This window comes from Pipistrellus hanaki (assembly GCF_964339955.1).
Source record: "Pipistrellus hanaki genome assembly, chromosome: 7".
NCBI lineage: Eukaryota > Metazoa > Chordata > Mammalia > Chiroptera > Vespertilionidae > Pipistrellus > Pipistrellus hanaki.
This window is the reverse complement of record NC_140509.1, coordinates 81,825,673-81,848,542: the sequence shown is the minus strand read 5'-3', so window position 1 is coordinate 81,848,542 and position 22,870 is coordinate 81,825,673. Positions and strand designations below refer to the sequence as shown.

The following is a 22,870-nucleotide window of genomic DNA, read 5'->3' as shown; positions in this document are numbered from 1 at the left end:
ATGCTGTGCAGATCATCCTGGCTTATCACATGTCTTATGCAACTGAGGCTACATGCAGCCTGGTATGTACAAGTATGCTTATATGTTGGGTGGAATATAAGAAAAAAGCAGATGGTAAGCCATTAAGAATATTCATGGAATATGTTTACTCTTTAAAACTATTTTTGCAATGTTGTCATTTAATCGTCTTTGCTAAATTCTGAGAAAACAAGGAATAACACACTTAAATAGTTTTGTCTCAAATTGTTCTTTCCAAAAACTTTAACATACACTTTCTAATTTGCTTATGCTTCCTATTCACTCTTTTCACTATTATTTAACCTTAGTACTGGGACTTTGGAAATATATCACTTTTACCAAACATCATTATGTTGTTACTCTAGAAAACAAAACAATTACATATTTTATTTTTAAAAATATAAACATTCTCTTGTGGATTTTCTTGGGATCAGCCTAGAAATACATTTTAACATTCCAATGTGGCATTTTGGAAACTATTTTAAAATGTATTAAATGAATATAAGAAGCAAGAAAATCATTTGCTAGAAATAATCAAAGATAGAGTGAGATGCACTTTAGTGTGGAATCTGGGCTGGTAGGTTCATGTTCTATTTCCACGTAGAATTAAATGATAGGAAATAGTAAAAATATGGCCTTATTTGCCATGTTTTCCATTGAAAACAACCTCAGGTTAAAACTAATTCATAACATTGCATAGTTGTGAAGATACTTATCTATAAGCCCACTTTTGGTTTTCAATACATGCTATTCTGAATGGACTTATTTCTTATTCCTAATTGATCATCTACAGGTGACAAGAACATATGTTGGGTTCATCTTATATCTTCTCACTCTGGATTATGTAGTTTGCCTATATGAGTTTGCTGATGACATGTATTACACTAAGAAAATACAACAAAAATTGTTTCGTTGAGGTGTTGCAAACACCTACAACAATTATTAACTCCTAGGAAACACTCAATATATATTTGTTAAATCTATGAGTAATTTTTCTTTAAAAATGTCATTTATAAACAGTAAAACAAAGGAAGAATTGTATTTATGCTCAAACAACATATACCTATCAAGTATGCCATTGCGGTCATGCATATGGAAAATAAAATAAGTAATATACTCACACTAGCTATTTCTGATTTGCCTTATCTAGACAGAAATTATCTCTATGCTTTCTCATTTAAGCATAAGTCACATTATTTTTTCTAGGGAAACAGTATTTTTCATTTAAATGATTTGAAACAGATTGGGGGGGGGGGTGTTGCTTTATTTTGACTGAACGGTTTGGCTCTTTTTCTCAGAGAAATAATTTTCATTATCTTCTACATTAATAAGCCTCTACGTTTATGAGAGACAGATAGACACTTCCTGTCACATATGCACGCGCATCCTTGATGGCTCTCAGTACTTTTCAGGTGTTACATAATACATGAAATGCCCCCAATTGAAATTGTTATGAGTAGGTGCTGTGCTGTCGAGCCCATAGCTAGTGAGTAAAGCAGGGTCAGCAGTAGAGGCATCACCTGAGGAATTGTTAGAATTGCAAAGACTTGGCTCCACATTAGCCCTACTGAGTCAGTCCCTGAGGGTGGGGGCCAAGTGATTAAAATACTGCATTTTATTTTGGCATAAAGGATAGATGATAAATGTGAAAAGACTGGGTTTAGGTCACAGTGGAATCAGATAAGCTTGTAGTTTGGTCAAATATGAAATACTCAACTACATTTTAGGAAAATTAAGCGAATGTCAATGTTAACATGCCTATGAATGATTGGAGCACACTTTTTCTCAGATCAGTTGGTTAAAACACTGATTCATAGGTAAGCAGGGAATTCCAGATACCTTCAGAGATAGTGTAAGAGTTCTAGGGACATCTCCCTGCCTACATCACTGCAGGCGGGAGTAGCTGCCCTGTTTCCCCAAAAATAAGACAGTGTCTTATATTAATTTTTTCTCCCAAAGTTGCGCTAGGTCTTATTTTCGGAGGATGTCTTATTTTTCCATGCGCTAGGTCTTATTTTCGGAGGATGTCTTATTTTCGGGGAAACACGGGTACTTCTCTTTATTCTCCATCCAGCGAGCACAAACACCCATGTATATTTCAGACTCAATCTGCATATCTATCCTCCAAAAACGAGGTCGGCAAACACATGGGGTTTGTTCATAGCTGCTCTCTGATGACCCCACTACATTGAAATATCCGTTTTCTCTCTGCAATATTTGTATCATTTCAGGAAGGCAAGCTTGCTCAGCCTGCGTTGTCATTTTTCTCGTTTTTGAATACTAGGTCACGATTCAGGAAATAGAAAGTAAGATCGGCAGCATCACAGGACTGGAAGAAGAAGCGCAGTCTTTTGCCCAGTTTATTACCACCGGAGAGTCAGCCCGAATCAAGGCCAAGTTGACACAACTAAGGAGATACTGGGAAGAACTTCGAGAGCACGCACAGGGTCTGGAAGGAACAATCCTGGGACATGTCTCTCAGCAGCAGAAGTTTGAAGAGAATCTCAGAAAGGTAAGAATTGGTCCATACATACCACAGTGCCCTGTTTCACATTGCATTTATAGTCAATGCAATAGAAGGCAATGCAATAGAGTCCAGAAATAGTGGAATAAGGAAACGACACAATTTGCCAATTATTGTATTTACCAAGTTGTCCATGATGCTTAAGTTTATAACTATTTATATGGCACATTTTGAGGAAATAAAAAATGTCATTATATATTGTGTTCAGATAGGCATTAAGACTTATTCATATTTATTTGAAATAATAGGACACATTCATTTTAGATTTTTTTAAACGTATTTTATCAACACATTGAAAGTTATCCAAAAATGATAGGCATGCTGCTTCCCCAGTAACCATTCTCATCTTGATGTGTATTTTTTCCATCATTATTTTGATATTTCACCAATGTTTTAGGTCCAGCAATCTGTGTCTGAATTTGAAGATAAACTTGCTGATCCAATTAAAATATGTTCTTCAGCTACAGAGACATACAAAGCTCTCCAAGAGCATATGGTAAGAGCATGCTTCAACATTTCTGCTTATTTATAAACTCGGAAACTTGGTAATTCCTGCTTGAAAAGGAAATATAGTAAACATTTTATGAGAGTTAAAAAATTTTAAATGTTTATGTTATACAAGGAATGATATAGATCCAGCATATTTACTTCATATGACACAAGAAATACAAGCATGCAAGTAAGTTTCATTAAAATGTATGCTAAAGAAGTAGCCATTTAATATATATTTCTCTCTCTTCATGGACATGTCAACAGTGTGTTGATTGCAGGGGTAGAGGGGGTGGGTGCAGGTGGTAGAGGACAGGGAGGGGATAAGAGATGATGGGAAAATTAAATTAAATTTTAAAAATTACCTACTTTGTTCCAGAAAAAAAGTCTTTCTCTCTCTTAATTAGAACATGTAACTTTTTCATATTATAGCTTTAGTAAGTCCTGCTACCCATTATAAAAATAAAGTGTGCAGAAAGAAAATACACGAGCAGAGCAGATTTCAGATTTTAACCCGCTAGACTCAAATGTGCAAAGACCATGTCCCCGCTCACCTGTTCGCAGTGACTAGCATTTTTGGTCCGGTCCCTGAGCTGGTGACCATTGTGAGATGTTTTTCAAAGGAACAGCAGATGCTTCTGGCAGAATTCGGGGGAAGGAGCAAAGGAGGGACATCAAGGCACAAAGAAATAGTAAAATGAAACAGCTGTTAATTAATAAACAAAAAAGTGTATGTTTTCCCTGTTACATGTGCATGTGTACGCACACATACACACATACAGGAAAGGGCTGCAGGGACAGAAAGCAGACAACTGGCACAGGCACTTCTGGAAAAAGGAGGGGAAGTGACATCATTGGGATTGTTATAATAAGAATGTGCTTTATTGAAGTGTTACTGAAGTCATTTTTTTTTAAAATACCCCCCAAATGAGGAAAATTAAGTTAATTGAATTTCATGGAATTATTTTAATAGACAACTAAGTCTACTACCAGAAAAGATAATATTCTATTTTGTTTAAAATTTAGATTTCTGAAGCCAGTTATTTTCCCCTGTCTTGATTTTCTGATTTTCATAGTACCTTCCATATTCTGAGGATGGTTATTATCATAACTAGGCCCAGTGCACAAAATTCATGCATTGGGAGGGGGGGTCCTTCAGCCTGGCCTGTACCCTCTCACAATCCAGGACCCCTCAAGGGATGTCTGACTGTCAGTTTAGGCCTGATCTCTGCGCAATCTGGGACTGCTGACTCCTAACCACTGGCCTGCCTGCCTGATCACCTCTAACAACTCACCTGCCTGCCTGATCGCCCCAATTGCCTCTGCTTGCCTGCCTCATCACCCCTAACCACTTTCCTACCTGCCTGATCTCCCCTAACCAGCTCTGCCTCAGACCCCGCTGCTGTAGCTTCATCCAGAATGATGTCTGGAAGGTCATTTGGCTGACAGTCTAATTAGTATATTATGCTTTTATTATTATAGATAATCATATGCATGAAAGATAACAGCTATGTCAGCTGGACTCTTCCAATATATTTTTATAGAAATTACTGCATGTTACATACAGCACTTGAAATTTGGAATAGAGTTTTTAGATAAATTTCACATAAAATGAATAATAATTTTCATAGATTATCTGGCTTGTTAAGGAAAAGTAGACATTATTCTGATATACAACAGCATAGTTTTATTGGGGCAATCGTCGCCCTGTTTTCATTTTCATTCCTGCATTCATGAAATAGCTCTCCTCTCTCCCACTCTGTGTCACTGGAAATTATGGTCAGGCCATTTTCAGCGCCATTGTCGTGTGTGATGAATGAGGGGACAGTTTTGGTGGGAATGGCTGTCAGAGGAAAATGGTGGCCTCGTTTCTCTGCTCTCATGGCCCTCCTCTCACCCCCTCCCAGGATCTCTGCCAGGCCCTGGAGTCCCTGAGCAGTGCTTTGGCCGCGCTCTCTGCCAGTGCCCAGAAGGTCGTGAGCAGAGGCGGTGCCGTCCAGGAGGCCGGGGCCCTGCAGCAGAGATACCAGGGGCTGCTGAGCCGGGCGAAGGAGAGACAGACAGCGCTGGAGAGCCTGCTGGCCCACTGGCAGCGGTGAGCAGCCTTCCTTCCCCAGTTGGCCACCTGGGTGTTAATAGCCACTCTTTATAAAAATATGTTTATATTCACTTTAGAGAGGGAGGAAAGGAGAGGGAGAGAGAGGTAGAAACATCAACAATAAGAGGGAATCATCCATCAGCTGCCTCTTGCATACCCCTTACTGGGGATTGAGCCTGCAACTCAGGCATGTGCTCTGAAGGGGAATCATAGCGGCAGCCTCTTGGTGCATGGGACAACACTCAACCACTGAGCCACACTGGCTGGGCATAGCCATACTCAAATAGGAAATTTCAGGCCAACTGTTCTCTAAGTGATGGGCAATAATCACCCCAGATGTAAAACATGCCAAGTCATGTGTTTAACATGGGTGTGAATAAGGATGTACCAGGTACAAGTATCTTTCCATATTACACACATATAGAATATGTGTGAGTACATATGTGAATATGAGAGGAGTGGTATTTTCACCTTCACGTCTAGGAATAAGATAACCAACGTTGTATTATTTGTATTGCTTAGTGTTGGACCCTCCAACTTTAGAAAGGCCTCGCTTTTTGATACGCTAATTTGGGATGCATTTGCTTCATGTCCCTTCTGTCTTTAGGCTGGAGAAAGAACTGTCGACCTTTCTGACCTGGCTGGAGCGGTGCGAAGCCATCGCCAGTTCCCCAGAAGTGGACATCACTGCCGACAGGGCCAGAGTGGAGAGTGAACTTCAATTAACACAGGCAAGCTCCAGGAAGTGGGGGGTTGGGGAGAGGAACAACAGACTCTGTGGTGGTTGCATCGAAAAACAAGAGCAAACACAAGCCCTCCGGCCAACTTAACGTCTTGCTTTGGTTTCGTCATCCCACGAGAACCACCCACACCTGAAAGAATGTGTTGGTGAAGTTGGTGATGGCCGATGTGATGATGTTATTATAGAGAGGAGGATAAAACATTTTGACAAGCACCTACCATGTGCCATGGTATACCTATCATCCCAGTTAACACCATGCTATGTGGTTAGCTATCTACTGTATATGCGTGTTTATCTGTTATTAGGTGGGAACCACAACATATGCACCCCTCATAGACCTAAGAGATTTATTGTCTGATGAAATATTAAACAAAATAAACAAACAAACAAACAAACAAACAAACAAAACAACAACAGTGGTTCAGCCGCATGACAGTAAAATGAAGAGCCCTTAAGCTCCCCAATTTGGCCCGAATTGTCTCTGAACAGAGGGAGACCACATCCCTGTGACCTAGATTTGCATCTCTGTTATTGTTAGGCATGCATTTTCTCTTTAGCAGTACCTCTCCTTTGATTCTCTTCGCCTGCTCAGTTTCTTCATCCTGAAAGAAATTCTAGAGCATCTAAATGTGCCTAACACCGTAACTCAGACCCTGGAAAATTAATTCCAGTTTCAGTAGCCTTTTAAATGTTGGTTTAGAGATGAAATGGGTTCATTTCTAAATTAAGGAATAAAACTTTCTATAGTTTAGTCCCAGTAGCCTCCATTTTTGCGAGAACGCTGAGCCTTTGGATAACAAACTCCTGTGTCATGCGGTCTTTCCTTGTCAATCATGCTGGATGAGATCTATAACATATTCTGTGTTCGGCAGGCTCTGCAAAGTGAAGTTGTATCCCAGGCCTCTGTCTACAGCAACCTTTTGCAACTGAAGGAATCACTGTTTTCGGTGGCCTCCAAAGATGACGTGAAAATTATGAAACTGCACTTGGAACAGTTGGATGAGAGATGGAGAGTTTTGCCAGAGAAACTTAGCAAAAGGTTGGGGTTTTATAAAACATTCTAATATTGTTCATTTTTTAAAATGATGAGTGTATACACTAAGAAAACATAGTTTTGTTTACTTTTATTTAATCCAACTATTCACAGGATAATTATAGAAGGGTAGATAACCACATTATTTGCCATTGTAAAAATCAAAGCACTCAAATATTGGCTTTTCTGATGAACCTCAATTCAAAATTTTAGTCTCAGAATCAGGGCAAATGATCAAACTAGTTGAACTATAGTAAAGAGAGTAGGTTTGCTCATGTTTGTAGTATTTACTGCTTAAACCGTGTACAGGAGAGAGATGGTAATTAAAACTTTGTTTCTCATGATATGTCTAAACAAAGGCATCCAATCATCTATTATTAGTCAACCTGATTCATTTATTGCATAAGCAGTGATTCATTCCTGACCATATCCCACGCCCCTTTCTGGGTCCTGGGGATATAGTAGTAAGCAAGGCAGGTAGAGTCCTGTCTCTGGCTGAGGGAGGATCAATATATAACTAAACAAATGAGTGAGTGAAGCTGTTTCCGTTGGTAAGTAATGTGAAGACAGCAGCATAGGGTAACATGGGGGCACTGTAGGTCCAGCACAGCCCCCGGGGACCTGACGTCTGATGCAGATCTGAACACTGTGCAGAAAGCAGACTCATGTGCTTTGGGGGGAAATCACAGGGTCAGAGGGAGCAGAAAGAGCAATGGCCCTAAGGCAGCAATGAGCTGGGATGTTGGAGAAGTGGAGGCAGTGAAGGGGTGGGCAGCCCTGGATCAGATGAGGCCAGAGAAGTCTATGATGAGGGACCCCTCATAGATCACAGCAAGGAGCTATGGAGTTTCACCTTCCTGTGTCCCCCGGGAGATTGCCCGTGTGCAGGCGTGGCAGAGGGTGTTGTGATGACATGGACATCATTCCTGGCTGCTCTCCAGAGAGTGGATTACAGTGAGGCCTGTGGTGGCAGGAAGGAGGCCAGCTAAGGAGGCTGTTGGAGGCCAGGCAAGAGCTGAGGCGATGCAGAGCAGGGTGTGAAGGTGGAGAGGAGAGCCCGGCAGACTGTGATGGGTGGCCAGACATGCACGGGTCAGGGGTGATGTTAAAGAAATGGAGGACCATCAGGGTGGGCAGCACGAACAGGAACTGGGACGCAGCAAATTGTAAGAGAAACAGGGTTGGAGAAGTAGGAAGCATTATGCATTCTGGTTTGTCCCTGTTGGGCCACATTAGTTCTGCCAGTGATTAATCAGATTCCAAAAACATACTAACTCTTCCGTTCCACTGTGGGACATTTGAACTTTTATTATTAATTAATCAATTAATTAATGTATTCATTCATTCATTCATTCATTTTAACTTTATTGGAGTGACATTGATTAATATGAGAATAGAGTTATCGTACAACCCAGCAATCCCTCTCCTGGGCATAAACCTGAAAACTCAAAAACATGTGTTTGCAAAGATATATGCACCCCTAAGGACCTGTTACCTTCTACCCCGTCCTCTGCCCAGGCTTCACTTCCTGCAGTCCGTGGTCGCTGAGCACCAGCAGTTTGATGAATTGCTGCTTTCCTTCTCCGTCTGGATTAAGCAGTTTCTGGGTGAATTACAAGCCACTTCGGAGATCACCTTAGCAGACCATCAGGCAGCTTTAACCCGGCACAAGGTAAAGGGCATTCTTTTAAAAGAGGAGAAACATTTGTTCATAACAGAGAGCTCTTCAATTTTAAAGGGACACAAATTTTAAAAAACACTCGCCCGCGATTTAACATTGTATTTCTCTATAAATGTTCTCACAATGGGTTATGCAGATACCTTAAGCAGATAAAGCCTCTCCAGGTAAAATACCTTTTTGCTCACAATGGAGTGAATGATTTCTAGGATAAAGTGATGAGAATGTTCATTTGTAAGCTTCCCAGTTTGTTTTGGTCCAATGATAAAAATGAACACTGAATCCCAATGCTTTCACAATATGGTCTTTCTGAATTACCATTTAGCTTGAAATTTCTTTTTCTTTTTAAATTATGCATAATATGTACCCTGACATTTAAACAAATTTCTAAAATCAGATATTGGTCATCAAGTATTGGAATAGTTGGGTTAAGCTACATCATAAGCTTGTAACAATATTGACTGACAATACATTTAGTGTCTGTTGAGTGTTCACTCTATGCTGGGCTTGTCAATTGGGTTTATCCCAAGGAAAAGCATGCTTTCCTTTCTTCATGACTGCAGGTGGTTTTGCCATTTGGAGCAAGGTGCTCACCAAATTAGGCTCCCACCCTCAAAGGCAGGAGCTGGGGCGCCATCTTCCTGGATGAGTGCATGTCAGGGGATGACTCCCAGCTGTTTGAGAAAGTGGTCTTCAGTTGTCAAACTGCCCAGGAGGTTCTAAAGAGATTCACATCTCAAAGGGTCAGAGAATGAATTTGTAATTTTCTAAAGTAAAAGCTCAAAGAATCCCTCTAAAGCTTAGTAGTTGGGCTGAGGGAACAATCAGGGCCGTTCTGGGCACAATTAAGACAGGTGATCGTTTCTCTTTCATGGAAACCATGTTGAGGGTGCTAGCAAACCTCTGATGGGTTTTAGCCATGATATGTTGTGAGCTGGTCAAATTTTCTCTGCAAGTCTTAGCCAGTTTATCTAACATTCCTTAGAGAGAAGGCAGCTAAAACTTGGGCAGTTCTATCTGCTTTATTCACACCTCTGAAAAGAGGCTCACGACTGTCTATTCCCACACTCTTACACTACGTTAGGATTAGCTAGATTGTATGTATATGTATATGTATATGTATATGTATATGTATATGTATATGTATCTATGTATCTATGTATATATAATATATCTTTTAAAATCTTACACATTTTCAGTTTCTTTTAACTGTATATACTATAATTATACCTTTTAACTGTATATACATATATCTTTTAAAATCTCTCAAATGTTATATATGTGCATATATATAAATATGCTCTTTTTAATAATTTATCGGGTGACATTGGTTAATAGGAGCATACAGGTTAACTATTTGTATTCACAAAGGAATTCTTTCTCATGGACTACTTTAGTTCCAAATCAGGGTTGTGTTTTGGATGAAATACATAGATGAGCGAAACAAGAGAAATCTTAAGAATCTTTCTAAAAGTTTCATTGTGGGTGACCTTTAAATACTATACCAGGCCTTGTATTTAAAATGTATTTTTTAAATTTTTATGTACTAAATTGATTGGGGTGACATTGGTCAACATGAACCCATAGGTTTCGGGTGTGGGTTTCTGTGCTACAAGGTCTGTATGTTGCACTGTGGATCTTGACATCACCGATTCTGTAACATGTCTGTGTCAAAAGCCAGTGTCTCTGAGGAACCAGTGACCCTCTCTTCCCTTCCAGGACCACACAGCAGAAGTGGAAAGCAAAAGGGGGGAATTACAAAGCCTGCAGGGGCACCTTGCCAAGCTGGGCGCTCTGGGTCGAGCCGAGGACCTTCACGTCCTGCAGGGCAAAGCAGAGGACTGCCTGCAGCTGTTCGAGGAGGCCAGCCGGGTGGTGGAGAGGCGGCAGCTGGCCCTGGCCCAGTTGGCCGGGTTCCTGCAGAGCCACACCTCTCTGTCCGAGGCGCTCCGCCGGCTGAGGCAGACAGTGGAAGCAACAAACAGCATGAATAAGAAGCAGACTGCCTTATTAGAAAAGGACCTACACGATGCTATTCGAGACATCAAAACGCTAGAATCTACTGCCATCGGCCTGGACGGCCTTCTTACCAAAGCCCAATACCATCTCAAAAGTGGGAGTTCTGGGCAAAGGACTTCCTGCAGAAACTCAGCTGATCACCTCTGCTCTGAGTTAGAGAGGATCCAGAACCTTCTGGGAACCAAGCAGAGTGAGGCAGATGCCCTGGCAGCACTGAAGAAAGCATTCCGCGACCAGAAAGAGGAGCTGCTGAGAAACATCGAGGACATCGAAGAGAGGGCGGACAGAGAGCGTCTGAAAGAACCCACCCGCCAGGCTCTGCAGCAGAGGTGGGAGGAGCTGCTGAAGCCATGGTCTTAGCTGTGTTTCATTTGCCCTAGGATTGATTAACTCTGTGCAAAACTTTGATAGTACCATACTTAGCAACGCCTCTTTTTATATTTTTAGGATAAAACTCATGACTAATTTGACACTTAAGGTCCTAAAATTTATTTGGGTTCTGCACAGATTTTCCTAAGGGCTTTGTGTATGCCACTCTGAGATCTTATTTACAATAGAGTATGCAGATCATACTGTGTGTTTTTAGCTGATAGGAAAAGAGACGCGAGTTCTGTAACAAGAATGAAGCAGAGGAGGAAGGAGAGATGCAAGTAGACTTGTAGTTCTGGTGGTAAATCTGAAGGAATTCCTCCAACCTTGCTAGCCCTCAGAAAAGACTGGAGCAAACTCATTTGTTGAGATTGAGTGACAGTGAATGTGGGCAGAAAATGGTGTGAGGTAGTCTTCTTGTAGGAGGAAATGAAAATTATGCCTGTGGAGCTTGGTAAGATGATCAGCTGCCATTTAAGATTTGTATTTCTTCACTAAAAATGAAGCCAATCAGCTCGGCAGAGTGGTTCTCCCAACCACTCTTTTTAAAAACATGTATTTTTATTGATTTCAGAGAGGAAAGGGGAGGGAGGGAGGGAGGGAGGGAGAGAAAGAGAGAGAGAGAGAGAAACATCAATGATAAGAGACAATCATTGATTGACTGCCTCCTACAGGCCCCACCCTAAGGATCTAGCTCACAACCCAGGCATGTGCCCTGACAGGGAATCAAACCATGACCTCCTGATTCATAGCTCAACGCTCAACCACTGAGGCACGCCAGCCAGGCTCTCCCAACTACTATTAACTGTTTGCTTAGAGGTGAGAAGAACGAATAGAAGTGAGTTTAAGCAAAGATGAGGGGCTGCCAGGTGTAAATTGTAGCCTTCTTTTCAGTCTTGTTTTTCCTCTTGATAGAACTTTCTCCCGCTCCTGTTCTCGGGGTGACTATTTTTTCTATTTTTTTTGTTTCCCCCAGGGGGCAAACAGACAGTTGAAAGGCATTCATACCAAGGCATCCCTAATTGATCAGAATTATGTTGACCCTGCCAATTTGTTTCCTTTTAATCAGAATCAAACATTGATTAACAATTGACTCATGGCTCCTGAAGTTTCACACTTTGTGGGAAGTAAACTATCTGACTGGCTTAACAATAAACTTACAAAAGGGAATGAGACTTGGGAGGGACAAAATAGCCTTCAGAGCAAAGACAGGATGATCCAGGCAAAGAGCCAATGACTCACCCAGGAAGTAGCAGTGGGATTGGAGGCCTGGCCTCTCAGGCCTGTTTGGAGCAGCAGACAGGAGTCCTAAATGTACTGGAGAAGAAGACCGAGGTTGAGTTCAAAAGATATATTTAATACCCACCACACTGAACTCACCAGTCACACAGAGGATCCTGAGTGGTGCCATTGATTGATTTATTAAATTTTATCCCTTCCTGGGCTATACTGTGCGACCTTGGGCAAACACTTCTCTTCATGTAAATGGAGTTAATAATACTGTCTGCTCCTAGCCTCTTTGTTTTGGGGATTAAGTGAGACAATGCCTATATAAAGGCAAGAATGAGAGTCAATAGCTGCCTCTACATGGCCACTCTTCACAAATACTCAAATATCAATATATTAGAGACCAAAAAAATGAACATTTTCTCATTGTAATCTTCAATAAAGCATGTAATTTAGTTTACACACACACAGACACACACTTAAAATAATTGATATATATGAAACAATATATAGAACAATTTATATAATATAGTACAATCTATATAATAAAAGCTTAAGTGACCATTACAGTGGAACGACCAGAACAACTGGTCACTATGATACGCACTGACCACCAGGAGGCGGATGCTCAATACAGGAGCTGCCCCCTGGTGGGCAGTGCTCTCCCACAGGAGGAGTGCCACTCAGCCAGAATCTGGGCTCACAACTGGTAAATGCAGCAACAGTAGCATGAGCTTCTCCCGCTTCTGTGGCAGTGCTGAGGAGCAGTGAGCAGGCAGGCAGTAAGGAGCGAGGGCGCCTGGACTGCGAGAGTGATGTGCGACTGCCGGCTTAGGCCTGCTCCCCACAGGAAGGGGGTCTAAGCCGGCAGGCGGACATCTCCCAAGGGGTCCCAGATTGTGAGGGCACAGGCTGGGCTGAGGGACCATCCCCCTACCAGAGCACAGATTTCATGCAATGGGTGTCTAGTATATATATAAAACAATAAACTTACAAAAGGGAATAAGACTTGGGAAGGACAAGTCTTATATGTATATACGTAGAGTACAGCTTGGTAAAACTATTTTTATTTTATGAAACAGCTATGATTCTTAAATATTGTTTTACATGAATTAGACCTCATGCACAAAATAATTTTATATCAATACCTTACAATAAGTACCCACCTCCTTTGCATACAAGGTCACCCCTAGTTTTAAAAGTCTAATACCATCAAAGGGTAATAGAAAGAGAATACAAACGTAATAGAAGTTTGAAGGTGAGTAGTGAGACTGCATTTAAATGTTTTCTGAGGGACACTCTAAAGTAGGGGTGTCGAACTCAATCAGAGAAGGGGCCAAAATATAAAATCCAGCCTAAATCGCGGGCCGAATGGTTTACTGAACAGTCATAAACTGACAATGTCATAAACTGACAGCAGAGTGCAGTGATGACAGCGCGGTGCGGGCCACATTGCAAGGCCTGGCGGGCTGGATTTGGCCCGCAGGCCTTGTGTTTGACACATGTGCTCTAAAGTATGCAAAGTGAACTCCAAAAGCATCTTTATCAGTTGACATCCGTTCATTTGATTGCTCTGTTATTAGTTTTCTAGATCTCTGTATGTGTGCTTTATGGAGAGGGAATGTTGGTTTGCTATCTTTACTTAATCAGCACTTTACTTCATAGATTGAGGGTCTTCAATCAGTTAGAAGACGAACTGAATTCTCATGAGCATGAGCTATGTTGGTTGAAGGACAAAGCTAAGCAAATTGCTCAAAAAGATGTAGCCTTTGCACCTAAAGTTGACACAGAGATAAATCGCTTAGAGGTCACCTGGGATGATACCAAAAAGCTAATTCATGAAAAGTAAGTCCGAAACTCCTCAGGTTTTGTTTTTTTAACTTCTCCCTATTTTGTGACATTGGGCCATGCCTGGTGATTTGCATGGGTGTGATCAAGAATTGAATATCTTTTGCCATCTTTAGTATTCTGTGTCTTTCAGTAATGATAAGAATTTAGTCCTACAGAACTTGATTGAGGAGGCTGCGTTGAGATAACAATTCCACGTAAAATTCAATGCTTAAACACAGTTGTCAAGTTACTAACTGCTACCATGAGAGGCTTACCCTCCTAATTTCCTTTTTATTCTGTTTTGTTATAGTTGTTTGTAACTGAGATATGACTGACATAAAGTAAAATTCACTAGCTTAAAGATATTCATATATGCTTAATTGATTTTTTTAAAAAAAAGGTAATTTGATGAATAAAGAATAATAGTCTTTTCAATACTATTCCTGAAACAATTGAGTATCTATATGCATTAAAAATAATATACCTATCTATATAAGTTTGACTTATCCAGAACATATATTGCGTCTTTACTTATTATTGAAGTCACAGATTTTATTTGAATGGCTGTGTGCATTCTTCACTCATGGGGATATTTTGGACATTAGAGTTAAATAATAGCAACCAGCACTCTTTTGACCTCGGTGGGTAAAGACAGGGTTTCTCTTTTATCTATTAATGTGTGTTCATATATCAGGTCCAACCATGGGGAACTCTTCCCTTTCCTGATACCTGATGATAAATGATGGCTTTTCTTTGATCATTGCAGCCAGGGCCAGTGCTGCGGGCTTATTGACTTAATGAGAGAATATCAGAACTTGAAGTCAGCTGTATCTAAAATTCTAGAACATGCCAGCAATGTGATTGCAACCAGAACTACTATAAAGGACGAGGAGGATCTTAAATGTGCCTTATCCAAGGTAGTAATTCAAAATGTATTTCTTTCAGTAGAACACTTTATTAAACCTGTTGTGTATTCTTTTTTACTCACAATGTATTCTCTACACAGATCTTGTCAGTACAGTTAGATGTAGATAATTCATGCTAACAAGTTCAACTTTTTTTTTTAAAGAGTTCTGATATCCTAGGATTCTAGCAATTCAAGAAAATTAGTATATATATTTGTACCATTTATTAATCCCCTTGTTTCTGCACCAGGTCATCCAATAATTAAATTTCTTGGAGGCAAATGATTTTAAACTCTTATCATTGATGATTTTATTAATTAAGGAAACATTTGTGTTCACAGCATGAAACTGCCAGGAATGAAATGTGTAAGGAGCAGAAAGAATTGGATTGCTTTACCAGTAAAGGAAAACAGTTGTTATCTGAGCTGAAAAAAATTCACAGCAGTGATTTCATCTTGGTGAAAACAGACATGGAGAGCACAATGGACAGATGGCTGGATGTACGCTCATCACCTTGGGTTCCATGAGTAGTTTAAATATTCACGTTGCTGACTCTCATTTTGGGGCAAAGGATTATTAAGAGATGCGAATTCCATTTTTAACTTTTAACATTAAATGCAAATATAATATTCTAAAGAAAAGTAGTGTTCACAGAAATTTTAGAACTAGTAAAAAAATATATTTGCTTTATTTTGTTAAAAGTTATTGGCAAGTTTTCTAGAATTTTACTTGACAGCTTTAATCCTAACAAATTTATAACCTGTCTTCTCAAAGTCTAGAATTATGAATAAAAATAAAAGAATAATGTATAAACAGCCTTCAGACTATTAACCAAAATGTATAATAATTTAAAGTAAGAAGATCTTTAGCATTGGAATACATTGGCCTTGTAGTTTACATCCTTGGGTTTTAGTTCCTGCTCTGTCATTTACTGGCTATGTGACCCCTTTGGAACTCTGTATCTCAATCCATGCATATTTTACAGTTTCCCAGCTCCGAAAATTCAGGGATTCTGTTGACCTCTATTATCAATATCTAGGCTCGAAATTTAAACCTATAGTGGGTTCCCTTACTTAAGCTAAGTCACTTAAGTTAGACATTGATATTGATGTACTGACATCAAATAATCTGGGGGCTTCAGAAGACCTTATATTCTTCCACTTTTAAAATGATATTATGGGAAGAATATTAAGCAATAATAGTATAAGCATGCAAATTTGGTTAATCTTCTATACAGTATATTTACTTATTCTATAAATATGTTCAAACCTAATTATGCTCTAATTTTTATGTAAAATCATTACAAATAAAAGGGCTTACTATGTTACTTTTAAAAAGAAGTATAATACTGCCCAATATGGACCTCTATCTTATAGAATTCAACCTTAGAGTGAGTTATATAACAGAAGACCCATTGTGATTACTTTTCCAATTTACAAATAAAAGCCAAATGTTTTAGAAATTCAACCAACTCTCCCAGTGACAGAAACAATTTATATAATGGCATTTACATAAATTGAGTTCAGTGCCCTAGTTGGCTTACAATAATTTTTGTAAAACATGGCTTTCTGGTCAGATTACAATTTTCTGATTAAGGAACATTGACTTATTTTAGTATTTTAGTACTTTGGTGGGGCAAAGAGCATTTTTTAGAGACTCAGACTATTAATGATTTGATTTTGATTTTCTCTTCCAGGTGTCAGAGAGAATCGAGGAAAACATGGATCGGCTGAGGGTAAGCCTGTCCCTTTGGGCTGATATTCTCTCGGGTAAGGATGAGATCGAAGGCTGGTCCAACACTTCGGTCCCTCAGCTGGCCGAGAGCATCAGCAACCTGAACAACAGCCTCAAGACGGAGGAGTTCCTGAAGGAGTTCGAGGTACGTGAGTTCCCCTTCATCTGGGAGCTGGTGGTGTAGCATTGGCCAGAATAAGAACATATTGGTGTCCTTTGTTAAAAGTGCATTCTTTTTTTAAATATATCTTTATTGATTTCAGAGAGGAAGGGAGAGGGAGAGAGAGAGAGAAATATCAATGATTAGAGAATCACTGATCGGCCACCTCCCACAGGCCCTGACCAGGGATCAAGCCCACAACCCGGACACCTGCCCCAACCAGAATCAACCATGACCTCCTGACTCACAGGTCGATGTTCAACCACTGAGCCACGCTGCTCTTTGAGACACACAGAAGTGTAATAAAAAATCTTAACTATCTTTTTGCTATTTATCTGGAAGTAAACCTATAATTTTTCCACTCATCTGAGAATATGGCATCTTCTTACTGAAAAAACAAATTGAAAGGGATTGTAATTCAGTAATATTTAGTATTTATTTTTTCTCCATTCAAATGAAGTGCTTACTGAGTAGCTACCCTATACTGAGCACTTATGCTAGGAGCTGGTTTCCTCCACTTCCTCTTCAGAAATGTAAGGAAATGGAGATTGGAGTGTCACAGGCTTCCACAGAAAGTGGCCTTTTTAAAGTTCCAGTCACTAATTTATTTTATCCTCCTTTTATTCCCATTTCCCACATTCATTTATTCATTCACTCATCGCCTTTCTTAATGAGCACCTAAAATATGTCAGGCAGTTTTTAGACTGGAAATATAATAGTGAAACACATAAAGTCTTTACCTTCATGGTATTTACATTATTTACATTACAATATATATTATATGCAAAATGTCAATCAGTAATAGGGCTATGGTGAAAAATGAAGCAAGGGGAGGGAAATAGAGTGACAAGAGATAACTTGGTTCACAAAGCACACAGGTGACTGTACTCTTGGTAAGGAAGGGACTGTTGAGCATTGTATGCTTGGTGCCCAGCACTGTGCCTGGTCTAGATGTGAAGTATCACAGATATGTGAATAAATAAATTACTATAGTCTGACAAAATATGTAGTTAAATCATCTGTATTAACTACCTAAGTTATCAGCTGTGTTTGACCCAAAGAACTTTCAAGAGATGTTCCTATTCCTAAGGGCAAACAGAAGTAGAGGAGAGTATTCAGACTAAAAGTACTGTCAGGGAAGGATACCAAAATCCCTTTAGTTATATTTGATGTTAAATAACCATTACAGTTTAAACCAGGGGTCTTCAAACTTTTTAAAGTGGGGGCCAGATCACGGTCCCTCAGAGAGCTGGAGGGCCGGACTATATGAACTACTAATTCCTACTGTAACACCTCGGCTGCGCTCACTGCCCAAAAAACCTGGCGGGCAGGATCAGACTCCTCTGCGGGCCGCATGTGGCCCGCGGGCCGTAGTTTGAAGACCCCTGCTGTATGTAGCATGTGCTGGAATAGGGCTTGTACCTGCTTGGCAATGTCAATTATTATCTTTTCAGAAATCTTGTGAGCCAGTGGCAATCACAACCATTATAAAAAATTTAATTGTGGCCAGCCAGGGTGGTTCAGTGGTTGAGCACCAACCTATGAACCAGGAGGTCCAGGTTCCATTCCCAGTCAGGGCACATGACCTCATTGCGGCCTCAGCCCCCAGGAGGGGGTGTGCAGGAGGCAGCTGATCAATGCTTCTCTCTCATCTTAATGTTTCTATCTCTTCCTCTCCCTTTCTCTGTGAAATCATTAAAATTTGTTTTTTTAAAACTCCATTGTAAGTAAATTACAATGAAATTAAATCTATTTTAAAATGAAGGTAATGAACACGCAAAGGTTAAACCTTCCTGGTTATTATTCCCCTCTGACTCCTGCCTGGGCTCCGGAGCTGACATTCATGCTGTCTTTCTGGTGGGAATACTGCAGAATGGTGTTCTGTGCAGCTCCTCCAGCCCCACGTGCCGTGACTCATGATTTTACTCTAAATGGTGCTGAGGCTACCCATCAGGGCCTTTTCTCGGCGAGCCAGTCGTTAAACCCACATACAGTCTACTCCCACCCCTGACCTCTGGGGTTCAGGGAGCTGGTGTCCAGTCCAGTCACTCACAGAGATGGCTTTTCTGTGGCTGACTGTGGCCCAGGAGCTCATAAACCCAGAGAGCTGGACTCAGCCCAGTGCCTGAGAATGCCATGCTGCTGCAGAGCAGGAAGTGAGGGGGCGTGTGGGTGTGATGCCTTCACTGCCCAGCCGGCTTCTGGAAAAGGCCAGGGGCTGGCAGATAGTTCATCACATCTCACTGGGGAAGTAAATTACCTTCTGGATCGGAGGCACTGGGAGGTTCGTTAGTGTCCACAAAGCACCCAAGCACGATATTTAACCATCTTGCTTTGTGGGCCCAAATGACTAATGATGTTTCTAAGAGTCTAATTTGTTCAGTAACAATTCTTTGGTTATTTATTCTTCCTTCCTTTTTATGTTAGTGTCGGTGCAAAAAAAAAAAAAAAAAAAAAAAAAAAAGGCAACAAAAACACAAACATACAATAAGGCAAAATATTAGACATCAGTCTCCTAATTAACCTGATCTCTGTTTTTTACATCGTTTACACGTTTATTTGAAAAGTTTCTTGTGTGTTGCAGATAGCCAGCTGTTATTAGGCATTCCCAATGTGTACTGGCTTGGCAGTACTTCCTCAAGAATTTAATATTGCCATGGTAACCAGTCATATCAATGCTAATGACTAAATGACAGTTGTTAAAAATCCCCACTGACTCACGACTTTTGGTTAGTGTTTAATTTTTTTTTTTCCAGGAGCATTTTTCTTTCCCAATAAAAGAGGGCGGGAAGAAAGAAAGCTCCACATACTCCCTCACACCCCAAGTGCAAGTAAATGGTGGCATGTTTCCAAATTCCTAAATAATGACAATGATCAAAAAGTGGAAAAGATTTTTTTTTTTTACCCTCGCTTAATGTTGGGGCCTTTTGACAGTTAACTCTTGAAATTATTGAATGCCAACTATAACGTGTAAATGCTTGGATTCGTCACACTTTTCCCCTTTGTCTTTTACTTGACAGTCTGAAGTTAGAAACAACGCATTGAAACTGGAAGACCTTCATGCTAAAGTGAATGACCTGAAAGAATTAACAAAAAACCCGGAAACACCATCAGACCTTCAGGTCAGCACTCAGTTCTGTATTAGCCGCTACCTGCTAGACTCTCTATCTCAGAGTACTTCTATTCTTTAAGGATTTGTATATTGAAGTGCATATGTTTTGAGTGGCCTGCAACTCTAGTCATCTGCCACAGTGACCTTCAGCCCAGAGGTGATTCATAAGAGAAAAAAGAGCATTCTTGTGTGACAGCCAGGTCACCTAAGAAAGCCTTCTGGGGGAATGACAGGCCCTGGAGGGAGGAAGTTAACCAGATGCCCACAGGCTGCGGATGGAGCAAGTGAAAAGCCAGAGAAAGGTGCATCTCTTGCCTCTAGGGCCCTTCACTGGGCAGTCTCTGAGAAAGCCACAGACCAGGGCCTGGGAGAGGAGAGAACGGGAAATGTCACCAGGCTTAGGAAGTTCCCTCCCCACCTCCTATGTGTCCCAGCCTGTGAGGTGGGAACAGAGATAAAGTGAAAAGAGACAGAGAGCGGTGCTTAGCCCCTTTCTCCACCGTGGGCTTCCTGTTTGCAGCGGATTGAGCTTGGACAAAGAAAAGCCCTTACTATACGTTCGATTTGCCTTCCAAGTCTTGATTATGAAATGGTCCTGGATGTTTTCGTTGTAGGATTGAAACTGTTGGCAGTTTATCATAATTCCCCTTTTTACCTGTGGTCCAGAGAAGTCAAGGCCCTCCTGACATAAACCAGCCAGGAGCAGAGAGCCAGCCCCCGAATGCTTAGAGTGGGAGACAGAAGGAAAGTGCTTTAGGATGAACTCCTATTAGGGGTGGGGGGAGTCCAAAGTAGTGGGCACATCGGGGCAACGTGTATGAGTAGTCTTGGGGAGAATGAGGAGCAGTTTTCAGGTTTTTGGTCACCTGCTTGGTAACCTGCATGAGTCCGGCTGTTTTTGAGATGTGATCGTGTGTATCCCCTGGAACCTCAGACAAACTGCCACTTTCTCGTCTCATGTTAACTGTAAGCCTTACTCTTTCCATTTACCATCACGTAAAATGTCTGGCAACTCGTACCCACTGATTTTCCGTCTTAGAAAAATTGGATGAACATCCATGGTTACGCTTATGTGGTTTGGTTTGTTTTTTTTTATGATGAAGCAATACATCTCTGGAATTCCCAGTAAAAGAGTGTCTGGTTTTCATTGATTTTGGTGAAATCCTGCTTTATGTTTGATGTTTAGTTTATAGAAGCGGACCTAAGGCAGAAGCTGGAGCACACCAAAGAAATCACCGAAGACGCAAAAGGAACGTTGAAAGAGTTCAGGGCTCAGAGCACACAAGTGGAGAAATTCATTAACGACACAACAACCTGGCTGGTGAAACTCGAAGAATCCTTGGAGAACTGTGCCCAGACTGAGACTTGTGAAGGGCTGAAGAAAGTAAAGGTAGGTAACCAGCTCTCATTAATGGGTTACACTTCAGTGGGAATGTTAGCTCTCCTGCTCTGTGGTGGCTAGACTCATACCTTAACCTCTGCTCCCAATCACCCGCATTATCACAAGACTTAGCAAAGTAAGTAATGGGTAAAAAACTGAAAGCAAGATGAACAATCTGAAAACAGAAAGCACGTATTGCTGTAAGCCTTGCTCACAGGCTACTATTTATTATTATTATTATTATTATTATTATTAAAGGGGTGGCATCTATAGAAGTGTTTGAATGTCCATGAATTTTCAAACTTGAATGATAAATAAAATTTCCTCACTTATTATTTTTATTGGTTAGTATGGCTGCTTTTATCTAGAGAAAGATGTATTTTTTTAATTGAGAAAACATCTCACTTTTATGTCAGTATGTTCATTTTTATAGATGACATTTCTGATAAACTCTTTATCAAGCTTATGAGTTGAGATGAGTTTTCAACAACAACAAAAAGATATGTTCTTTTTCAGCATATTATTATTTTACTGTTCTTGAGACTAAGGAAGTATCTTTTTAAATTAACTACTTGTGCCTGTGAGCCATGTGAGCCACTGAAGAATGTGAACTGAGGAGGCTGATTGCATTTGTAGTTTCTAATCAACTGATTAGACCCAAGCTCATGGCTGGAATCCACAAGAATCAATTCAATTTGCTTAAAATGCTACACTCTCACTCAGATCCTAGCGACCTCTCAACAGCTGTTTGCAGTTGTTCCAGGGAGAGCTGGGCAACATTCTCAAAGAATCAACTCAGAGATATCACAACTACTCCAAAAACAAGCCCACAGAAATGTATACATTACTGAGTGGATTTTTAAAAATAGATTTTATTGATTTTTTACAGAGAGGAAGGGAAAAAGGATAGAGAGTTAGAAACATCCACGAGAGAGAATCATCGATCTGCTGCCTCCTGCACATCTCCCACTTGGGGTCGGGGCTGGAGGGGGCGGGGGGGGGGGGGGGGGAGAATGTACCTGCAACCAAGGTACATTCCCTTGACCAGAATCAAACCTGGGACTATTTCTCTTGCATCTGATAAACATCCTCCATGGCATGCTCTTCTCCTCTAGGAAATGCAGAAAGAACTTCAAAGTCAGCAGAGCAGCATCAGCTCCACCCAGGAAAACCTCAATAGCCTGTGCCGCAAGTACCATTCGGCGGAGCTGGAGCGCCTGGGCGCGGCCATGACGGGCCTGACCAAGAAGCACGAAGCTGCCAGCCAGCTGTGCTCCAGGACCCAGGCCAGCCTGCAGGATTCTCTGGAGAAGCACTTCCATGGTGAGCTCCCACAGGCCTGTGCATGAATCGTTTGTTTACAAGAAGGAATCCGGACCAAATGCTGCGGGGAAACTGCCAGCAAACGTTTGCAAAACTTTCGGGAAGAATAGCAAGTTAAATTCACTTGGGCTTTGAGATGTGGGCAGTTGGAAGTGTTATGTGAGTGCCCTCATCTTAAGCAAAGTTCTCCCTTTCTCCCCGGGAGGTAGGAGTCTACCATTTGGTGAT

General features: G+C 40.8%; 1 protein-coding gene across 1 annotated transcript in view; it reads left to right on the top strand.

Annotated features, from left to right (window-relative positions):
• SYNE1 (spectrin repeat containing nuclear envelope protein 1) overlaps positions 1 to 22,870 on the top strand; it is a 359,148-nt gene that overhangs the window by 130,092 nt on the left and 206,186 nt on the right. Inside the window, exons 35-48 of the mRNA XM_084890175.1 lie at positions 2,303 to 2,530; positions 2,940 to 3,038; positions 4,939 to 5,126; positions 5,737 to 5,860; positions 6,744 to 6,910; positions 8,423 to 8,576; positions 10,302 to 10,930; positions 13,863 to 14,042; positions 14,794 to 14,944; positions 15,274 to 15,432; positions 16,629 to 16,811; positions 19,847 to 19,948; positions 21,125 to 21,328; positions 22,435 to 22,642. Coding sequence (XP_084746301.1) covers positions 2,303 to 2,530; positions 2,940 to 3,038; positions 4,939 to 5,126; positions 5,737 to 5,860; positions 6,744 to 6,910; positions 8,423 to 8,576; positions 10,302 to 10,930; positions 13,863 to 14,042; positions 14,794 to 14,944; positions 15,274 to 15,432; positions 16,629 to 16,811; positions 19,847 to 19,948; positions 21,125 to 21,328; positions 22,435 to 22,642 — 2,776 coding nt within the window. The remainder of the gene's footprint in view (positions 1 to 2,302; positions 2,531 to 2,939; positions 3,039 to 4,938; positions 5,127 to 5,736; positions 5,861 to 6,743; positions 6,911 to 8,422; positions 8,577 to 10,301; positions 10,931 to 13,862; positions 14,043 to 14,793; positions 14,945 to 15,273; positions 15,433 to 16,628; positions 16,812 to 19,846; positions 19,949 to 21,124; positions 21,329 to 22,434; positions 22,643 to 22,870) is intronic.